General features: G+C 54.3%; 1 protein-coding gene across 1 annotated transcript in view; it reads left to right on the plus strand.

Annotated features, from left to right (window-relative positions):
* Nucleotides 1-9,708, plus strand: part of TRPC4AP (transient receptor potential cation channel subfamily C member 4 associated protein) — a 72,692-nt gene that overhangs the window by 62,031 nt on the left and 953 nt on the right. The window contains exons 11-18 of the mRNA XM_059133441.1: nt 1,411-1,469; nt 3,434-3,535; nt 4,666-4,749; nt 5,639-5,729; nt 6,792-6,932; nt 7,671-7,779; nt 8,363-8,475; nt 9,389-9,595. Of these exons, the coding sequence (XP_058989424.1) occupies nt 1,411-1,469; nt 3,434-3,535; nt 4,666-4,749; nt 5,639-5,729; nt 6,792-6,932; nt 7,671-7,779; nt 8,363-8,475; nt 9,389-9,595 (906 nt within the window). The remainder of the gene's footprint in view (nt 1-1,410; nt 1,470-3,433; nt 3,536-4,665; nt 4,750-5,638; nt 5,730-6,791; nt 6,933-7,670; nt 7,780-8,362; nt 8,476-9,388; nt 9,596-9,708) is intronic.

The raw sequence follows: 9,708 nt of genomic DNA on the forward strand, positions 1-9,708 counted from the left end.
TTCCCCCATTGTATCATCCATCCATCGGTAGTAGTTTTGCCCCCTGAAACTGTGCACCACCAATGGTCTGTAGCCAAAAAGGGCTTTAGGATGCTTTCTTTTTTAAAGGGGCCAAGGGCTCTCCTCTGCCTGGCCTCTCTTATGGTGTACTGGAGAGAGCATTGAACTGGGTGTCGGGAGGCCCGTGTGCTGCGCAGCTTGTTAGGAGAGCTTGAGTGAGTCACTGAATCTCTGAGCCTATTTCTTGCAAAAGGAAAGTCCCACTCCCTTGGCTGCTGTCTTCATGGGCCATGTGGAGGCCTGGTCACCACCACAAAGGGGCCGGTACCCTGGGACTTGAAAGTGCCACACAGCCATCAGTGCCGTAGGTCCTCCCTGTCCTGTGCCATGCTCTGGGGATTTTCCTCCATGTCTTATCTTCAGCTGACTGGTTTTCTCTTCAGCCTTGTCAGATTTTACTTCTCAGCCCATGCATCTGAGTTTTAAATTTCAAGTGAATATATTCTGCATTTTGAGACAGCTGGCTATTTGTCAAAAGCTACTTGGTATTTATTCATTACATTAATGTTCTGTACTATTGCATTCCATCTCTTTTATTGCTTGTAATACTTTTTTTATGGTCTCGGATTGCTCGTGAGGTGCTAATGTTTGTATTTGAGTCTTCAGACTCATCTTGGGATGGAAAGTTGCCTCATGCTCTGCAGTATAGCCTGGGCCCTGGAAGTTTTTCTTTAGAGACTTTGCTTTTGTCTGCCGGGTACACTAGGCATACATGTCCCAGGGCAAATTTTTATGTTGAGCACCTTGGCCCTGGAGGTATGAGCCCAGAAGCTTCCTGCAGGCTCCCTCCACCACCAGCACTACCCCCACAGAAAGAGGCAGCCATGCCAGCTCCCTGGACTGGTAAGTGGGGGTTTTCTAACCCTTCTTTTCACGAAGTGTATACTGGGCTTTATGTGGGCTCAGGTTTCTGTCTAGTCCCTGCAGGGCATTTAAAACCCAGGCCCTGGGTGAGTAAGTGTCATTTCCACTTCTCCATCCTCCCCGAGCTGCGTTCCATTGCTCTCGTGCTTCCTACTCTGAGCCCAGTCCTCTCTTCATCTCTGATTCCCGTGGATTTTCCTTTGTTAGGAACTTAGCCTCACATTTTAAAGAATTGCAGTTATTTTTTTTTAATCCAAAGTATTGGCAGGGGTAGGGATTAGCAGGAGGGGTCCCCATTAGCTTACTCTGCTATTGGCCAGATGTGGAGGTCAGCGAAGGGTTTCTGACTCAAGAGAAGTCCTCATGGTGTAGGAAGACAAAGGCTCAGAGAATCAGTGACACGCCCAGGCTTTCGGCAGAGTGTTCTGTTTCCTTTGGGAACAGCATGACCATGGTTTGAACATCAAGGGTACACGTGTGTTTTAGGACATCACCTTGAAGATACAGTTCTTGCGGCTTCTCCAGAGTTTCAGCGACCATCACGAGTAAGTACCAGCCGTCCCTGGAAGGAGAGTGTTGCACCAGCTTGTCTCATCTCCCTGTCCTGTTGATCACAGCCTGGGAGGACCCAGGAGCCGTGCAAGCTGCTGCCACCTCAGCCAGTGTGGGCGGCCGCACTCACATGACGTGCTGCTGGGCACTGCTGCTGGCACTGCCCTTCCTTTGTGCGCGGCCGGTGCTGAGCTTGCCCCGGGCCCTCACGGCCAGCCTAGGAAGTGAGTACGGATGTTGCTGGCCCCTTGTTACCCTTGGAGTTGATACATCTCTCAGCTGTCTGCCGCTCTGAACAAGGAGCGGACAGCGTGGCTCTTCATGGGGACCTCAGGTGGGCAGAGTGGGCTGAGTGTTGATTGAACAGGGGGAACAGTGTTCAGTTGCACGAGGAGACGTACCCACTCCCATTTTTTGGAAACACCTTTCGCCCTCTCATTTTTTTGTTTTCCAACCTTCAATGGAGAATATATAAGAGAATGATTCTCTGCTATAGGAAAAACAGTGCAGGAGAGGAGTGAGTAGCAACTGACCCTTGACCTTGGCACTAGGGACAGTATAGTGGGGACTTTGGTGAGCTGGAACACACAGGCAGTACTGCTCAGCTCTGGCCCACTATGGGTATACAGGAAACTAGGCCCACTGTTGCATAGCTTCTGAGTTTTTCCCCCAAGGGAAGCTCGAAATTAAGATTTCTGTGAAAGGCCCTAATTTTAAACATTGGCTTACGTTCCTCTGAAGTGTTGTATAAGCTACCAGAATGTGCCTGAGGACAGATGTGGTCCGGGGCCTCCACTTTGCTCTTGTCTGGATCGTGTTGACCATCCTCTTTCAGACATTCTCTGTCTGAGGTTCTCCAGGAAGTGGGTGAACCCTCTGAAAAATGACACCAGTTTGTTCTGATTGTGCATTCCCCCCCCCCTAAGGAATTGGGTCCCTAACTTTCATCAGACTCTTAAATCTGAGCACTTGTATGTGCTAGGCTTTGGGGAGACAGTGAGGAGTGGAAACAGCTCTGACCCCCACTCTCATGAAGGGCACCGTCCTGAAAGGGAGAAGGGCATGAATCAGAGAATTTTATCGTTGGATGTATGGTGACAGATTACGATAGGATTCTGGCGGAAGGAGCATGGTTCTGTGAGAGAACATTTGACAGGGGTCGTGATCTGGCCAGAAGGCTGTCAGGAGCTCTTCTCTGCAGAAGTTAATTTGTCAGCTGAGATCCGAAGGGTTGGCAGTAATAAACTGGGTGAATGGGAAGAGTGAGAGGCTGACTGTTACAGAAGAATCTGCTGCAGGAGGGAGGCTAGTGTGGCAGGTGATGTGAATGAAGGGGGAGTTGGCTCAGAGCAAGGCTGTGAAGATGGTTGGTGGCTGAGCCACAGGGCCTTGTGGGTTGTGTTGGTGGGCTTGGCTTTTATATCATCAAAAGTTTCAAATTGTGGGAGCGTTTTTGACAGGGGAGTGATGTGATCAGAGTCCCGTTTCCTAAGGATCTCTCTGAGTGCTGTGTGTTGCATCAGTTCCTGGGAGAGACCATTTAGGAAGCTGGCTTGGGTGACACCACACCTAGAGGTGAAGGGCCCAGGATGGAGTGTCATAGCAGACTCGGGCCCCCTGCTGGGAATGCTGGAATAGGGCCAGGTTTGAGAAGCAAAATGGAGATTTTGATTTGGACATCATTGACTTGGAAGTGCCTTTGAGAGGTCAAATAGGAATGTTCAGGGGCAAACAAAAGGCCTGGAGATGTTGAGGAAAGGGGCCTTGTTAGTGAATGCGGCAGGTGGAGAGGTAGGAGGTAGGGCAGGGAGGCTCCCATGCCCGGAGCCCTGTTGCTGTCTCAGGGGCAGGTGGTGTCCGGGGAGGGCACTCGGGATTCTCTGATTCTCATCGTGGGACATGGGAATGTGACCAGCCCAGTGCCTATCCTTTATCCCCTTCAAACCATGTGTTTCAGGAACAAGTACCTACTGCTCAATAACCAGGAGCTGAACGAACTCAGCGCCATCTCTCTCAAGGCCAACATCCCTGAGGTGGAAGCCGTCCTCAACACCGACAGGTGGGTGGCGGCAGCTGTGGCTGCACATGTCCCCTGGGGTGGCACACGCCCACAGACGCGTGCCCACAGCTGTGGCACCAGTGGTTTCTCACTGATGGGCGGCTGCAGTGTCCCAGGGGCATCACCGCCTTTCCTCCCTGGGGCCCCCAGCAACCCTAGGAGGGGGGTGCCGGCATCCCTTCCACTTCACAGAGCGGGGAGCAGGGACTTGGAGAGGTCACGTGCCAAAGTCACATGTGCTCTGCCTGCTCCTTTGTCATTCACCTCTGCAGACATGCTGCTTTCTTGCCCTTTGTCAAGTCCCATTAACTAGGATATGCTTGTGTCACCTTCTGAGCAGTAGAGAGGTCACAGGCTCATGGGGGTCTGGGCAGGGAGGACTGTAACCAGCAACAGGAGGCATAATTCTCAGCCTCCTTTTTTTTTTTTTTTTTTTTTTTTTTTTTTTTTTTTTTTTTTAAAAAAGCAGGAGAAATCTGTTTAGATGAAACCATGCACACTCCATAATGTCTGTAGGGGATAAAAGTAGAGCTGTTCTATTTGAAGAGGGAACTTAAGGGCCCCAACCCCCTGCCTGCTTGACCATCTCTCCCCCGTGATGCAGTCCGAGTCATTTCCTCATCTAATGTCTTTGTTTCCTAGACAGGGAAACTGAGGCCCAGAGGCACAGGGACTTGTCCAAAGCCAGCTGGAGCGGAACGTGGGGCCTAGGGTACTCCCTTTCTCACCCTACTGGCACAGACTTTTCCCCATCTGGGAGACTGTCACAGCATTTCAGACTCACTTTGGTGGAAACAGCCCTCCCTCTAGCAGTTCTGAGCATGGACTCTGGGTTTCTCTGGCCTCTGATCACCTGCTAGTGGGTCTGGGAAGGGAAAGCTGGCCTGAGACGTGGTGTGAATTCACTTGGCTCTTCATATCTAAGACTGCAGGAGTCCTTGGGGTGCTCTGGGTCCAGGCAGAACAGGGGAGCCTCCTGTCGCCTTGGAAATGTCTCCAGGTGTTTTCCCCCAACGAAAGCAGCAGAGAGACCCAGCCCCATGGCCCCAGGACAACAGTAATCCTTCAGCCAAGTGGGGCTGGGCCCTGTCAGCCTCAGGTCTGTCACCAGTGTCCCTGTTTCATTCCAGGAGTTTGGTGTGTGATGGGAAGAGGGGCTTACTAACTCGTCTGCTGCAGGTCATGAAGAAGGAGCCAGCCGAGTCCTCTTTCAGGTAGGTTTGGGGACCGGCACCTGCCACTCCTGAAGGGCCCAGAAACCCAGTGTTTCCCAGGTGGTTAGAAATACCTCATTTAGTTACCAACCTGGACATCTGACTGCTGTGGGGCAGAGGGGGTCCGAATGGGAGCTATAGCCCCTGACCACAGGAGTTCCCTGGGTTGCAGGAAACAAGCATGAAAAGAAACCGGTTTGAATGTAGTATGAAAAGGAGCGGAGCTAGGAGCTAGGACCTGCCCTGGGAACTGAGGGATCAAAGGAAAGCCCCTTCCCTAGGTGGGGGCTGGTGGGGTGGGCGGGGAGGGGGAGGGCTTCTCAGAGCTCCTCCTGCTCGCCTGACATGAGTCTTGAAGGCTGTGGGCAGAAGCCGGCTAAGGGAGGAATTCTGTCAGGGCTGGGCTCTCCGTGCCCTCATATGCACCGCCCCCCGCAGGGCAGCTCAGCCTTTTCCAGACTTCCCCTCATTGACATCTTCTCTAGGACAGCCCATCAGAAGTGAGCTCAGTGGCTCATCTCTACACGTCCTTCCGGTTCCTCATGCATTCCCAGCCCCACTTTTCATTGTCCCCCTGTTCTTCTGAAGGGTCAAAACCTAGAGTGCATTTTCATATGTGTCCTATAGCCAGCCCTTTGGTCCTAGATCCCCCTGCTCTGAGACTCAAGATGGTCTGAGGACGATTCCCCACTGAACTGTCCGTTCCATGAGGACTTAGCTTTACCATGTCCCCAATGCCTAGTGTGAGGTCTGATGCCTAGCAGATGGGCAGTAAATGTTGAATAAATCAAGAGGCAGCAAACGTCGCCCAGCCCCTTGGTGAATAGAATATGGGACAGAAGAGGGCAGCCTTAGCCACCTGGGCCAGGGGTCAACGTTTGGGTCGCAGGTTTTGGCAAGCCCGGGCTGTGGAGAGTTTCCTCCGAGGGACCACCTCCTATGCAGACCAGATGTTCCTGCTGAAGCGAGGCCTTCTGGAGGTAATGGCCTGGAGGAGCCAGGGTGTTGGGTGTCCCATTCTCCCCGCAGCCCCATGCGTTGCTCTCCTTCCTGAGCCCTGGACAGCTGGTCAGGAGCAGGCCGCTTCTCTTTATTTTAAAATGCCAGTACAGATTGCCCTAGGACTTCTCCCAGGCTTCCAGCTGTGGGTTCCCGTAGGTGCTTAATGGATGCTGGAGGGAGCTGGGGGTGCCCGTGAAGAGAGAGTCTGAAGTTACCCAGTAAGGCCTTTTGACCCTGAGGATATTTTGCTGTTGTCCAAAAGTTAATTTCCTCTTATTATAAAATGGCCTTCAGAAAAAGAAAAATTTATAAAAGGCAGGGAGCAAAATGGCCAAAGATATAATTGGTTTTAAAAAAATCAAAAAGGGATACAAACAAGGAACTGACCCATGAACTGTAAATCCATAATAAATTGATCCAAATTAGCATTCCTTCAGGAAAATGAAAAATGGAAGCAGTTGAACTATCATAGAAAACTTTAAAAAGTTAAATTGGCTTTATGTTCCTGACAAAAATTCATTAATTTTAGTATAAACTTTCTTATTCATAAATATGAAGACAAACCATGGGGTCAAAATGTGTCCCGTGCCCTTAAACCCTATATTTCATTTACCTGAGTGGCCTCAGTGTTCAGGCAGTGGCTGATGTTCCTTCTGGAAACAGCTCCCCTCACCTGCAAGCTGGGGAGCCCTGGGCAAGCAGGAGAGCTCATGGCTGCCTACCCCAACCCATCCCAAACCTGCTGGTGAGGTGCATCAGGCCCGGCCCTACCCTTGGAGCTCCCAGCATCCCCAGATGAGAATCTAGACAGGGGAACAGGTTCCATCAACTGACGTGTGGATGCTTACTCGAAGCAGGCGTCATGTGTTCGGAGCTCTGTGCCTGGCCCTGGCGGGCATTGGCGGGGGCGGCGGGGGGGTACGGAGGGGCAGGCAGTGGGCAGCTTGGATGAGCACAGCCTGGGGGCGGCAGCCACGTCTGCCTGTTGGCCCCAGGGCTCAGCCTTCTTCCTGCCTTCATCCTGTCTCTCCCTCCCCCAGCACATCCTATACTGCATTGTGGACAGCGAGTGCAAGTCGAGGGATGTGCTTCAGAGTTACTTTGATCTTCTGGGGGAGTTAATGAAGTTCAACGTTGACGCTTTCAAGAGATTCAACAAATACATCAACACTGATGCAAAGGTAAGACTAGCCTGGGCTCTCTGGGGTTTGCCACAGTGTTCAGAAGTTGTCGTGGAGGGGTGCCTGGGTGGCTCAGTCAGTTAAGCATCTGCCTTTGGCTCAGGTCATGACCTCAGGGTTCTGGAATTGGGAACTGCATAGAGTTCCCTGCTCAGTGGGGTGTTTGCTTCTCCCTCTCCCTCTGCCCCCGACCCTGCTTATGTTTGCTTGTGCTCTCAAGTGATTAAAGTCTTCAAAAAGAAAAAAAAAGAAGAAGATGAAGTTATCTTGGAGCCCTGGTCCTTGCTAGTCTTCGGGTGCTGGTTTTTAATTGGAGAGCCCTGGGGAGTCAGTGGGCAGTCTTCAGTGAACAGTCATTCACCCCTGCTCTGTGCTGGGACTACGCTAGGCCCTGGGTGTACAGGGGTGGTCGGTGCAGCTGCTGGGAGTCAGTGAGACGGTGGGGGCCCGGGACTTTGACCTGGCCCTGATGTGGTGCGGTGGGTGCTGGGCTGAGCCCCAGAAGGGCACGACTGGCCTTGGTTGTTCACCTCCTGGGCTCTCTGGCAGAAACACAGCCAGCTCAGGCCAATGGAGGTGGAAATGAGAGGAGCCCAGGCTTTGTCACAACCTTGGTCTGATCAGAAACAACTGGGCCCGGATAAAGGGGTGCCCCTCGTAGCGAGCACCACCACCACCCCAGCCCTGGGGTGCAGCAGGAGCCTCCCAGCACCTGTCTGAGCTTGGGCTCCACTCCAGTTCCAGGTGTTCTTGAAGCAGATCAACAGCTCTCTGGTAGACTCCAACATGCTGGTGCGCTGCGTCACTCTGTCGCTGGACCGCTTCGAGAACCAGGTGGACATGAAAGGTAAGAAAAACCCATCCTGCCTGGGCGAATCAGCCCAGTGTGGCTGCACCAGTGTCAAACACCCAGCATCTCACAAGGACACACCACAGTGGCTAGAGGCACCTGCCCCAAATGCCCACATGGCTGGGGTCAAGGTCGTGGCTCTCTGGGAGATTTTCCTGGCTGCTTTTTTCTTTTCTGTCATCTGCGCTTCCTTTCATAAGACACACATTTTAATAAAAGTGAAGAAACTATTGTTGCAATCAAAATGCAGAAACCGGACATGTCCACCCCCCCAGCTGGTTTTGCCTGGGATGAGAGGGGCCAGGTGGTGAGCCGAAGGGAGGGAGGGCCTCGGAGGGAGGCGGCCCCTGTGCCCACTGAGGGATGAGGGGCTGGGCCTTCCTGAGAACGTGGGCTCTTCCTGAGAGGCAGCACCTGCCTGTGTTCCTGCTGCAGCCGCCGCTCCTGTGGCCGCTTCCATGACCTGGGCTTCCAGCCCCGGGGTCAGGACCCCAGGGAGGGCATGGCTGGAAGCCCGAGTGGCGCGTCCCTGGTCCTGAGCCACAGACCAGCTTCCGAGCCTCGACTCTTCTGTCCCCAGTTGCTGAGGTCCTGTCCGAGTGCCGCCTGCTTGCTTACATATCCCAGGTCCCCACGCAGATGTCTTTCCTCTTCCGCCTCATCAACATCATCCACGTGCAGACACTGACCCAGGTGAGATGCTGTGCGGCCCCGCGGCAGGGCCCCGCGGCAGGGCCGGGATATGGGAGATGGCTCCCTCGTCCTGGAGCCCGATGGTTGATCTGTCCCACCTTCCCTAGCAGTGTATCTTGATCCATCTGTTGGTTCCTAGGAAACCCTGCCAGCTATTCTGAGGACTTTTTCCAGTAAGGGAGCAGTACCCCATTTTATGGACAGGGCCTGAGGGGTAGCAAGTCTCCAGAGTCACGGGTGGGTCAGCTTTGGCATTGAGGACTTGACTCCCAGTCCAGTGCGCTCAGCGCCCCTCCTCCGCGCAGGCTTTGGGGTTGGACTTGATGTTGCCTCCCACCCCCTCCCTGACTAACCACGGCTGTCCCTTCCTCAAGCTTCACACTCCTTTTCTAGAACGGGGGTGATGCTGTACCCCTCAAAGGTTGTCCTCTGTTCCTTTAGCCAACACACACTTGCTGAGGCAGGGAGCTGGGCTGGGGCTGCACAGTGAGCCGAACGGGCCGAGACTCTTCCCTCGTGCAGCCCCAGCCTAGTGCCGAGTGGGAGTTAGTGAGGCAGCTGCCCCGAAGGCAGGCCCCCTGCCCTGTGCAGGCATCCAGAGCTCCCAGGAAGAAGCGCTGCCTGAGCTGACTCTGGAGGAGGAGTGGACTCCAGCTGGACCGATGACCAGGGTCGCACCAGGGTGGGGATGGGTGGTGGGTGGAGGAGGGACAGGCAGGCACTCGGGTACTCAGGGTGGGTCCGCTCTCAGGCCCGGGCAGGGGGCATCTCGGTGCATGGCCTGTGGACTCCGCTGGGGGCCCTGCAGGGTCTGGGCGCAGGGCGCCCTCCCTGGCCCTCCGCAGCCTAGGTCTGCCAGGGGCCACCGGAGCTCCCCGCCCGCCCCTGACTGGGATGGCCCGGCGCCTGGCAGGAGAACGTCAGCTGCCTCAACACCAGCCTGGTGATCCTGATGCTGGCCCGCCGGAAAGAGCGGCTGCCGCTGTACCTGCGGCTGCTGCAGCGGATGGAGCACAGCAAGAAGTACCCCGGCTTCCTGCTCAACAACTTCCACAACCTGCTGCGCTTCTGGCAGCAGCATTACCTGCACAAGGACAAGGACAGCACCTGCCTGGAGAACGTGAGTGCCCCCCGAACCCCAGCAGGTGGGGCGTGGCCCCCGCCTGGGCCATGTGGTGGGCAGCTCCTTGTCCCCTTACCAAGGCGCTCCGCATGGTGCTAGGTTCCACCCGG

The sequence above is a fragment of the Mustela lutreola genome, chromosome 9, assembly GCF_030435805.1.
Source record: "Mustela lutreola isolate mMusLut2 chromosome 9, mMusLut2.pri, whole genome shotgun sequence".
Lineage (NCBI taxonomy): Eukaryota > Metazoa > Chordata > Mammalia > Carnivora > Mustelidae > Mustela > Mustela lutreola.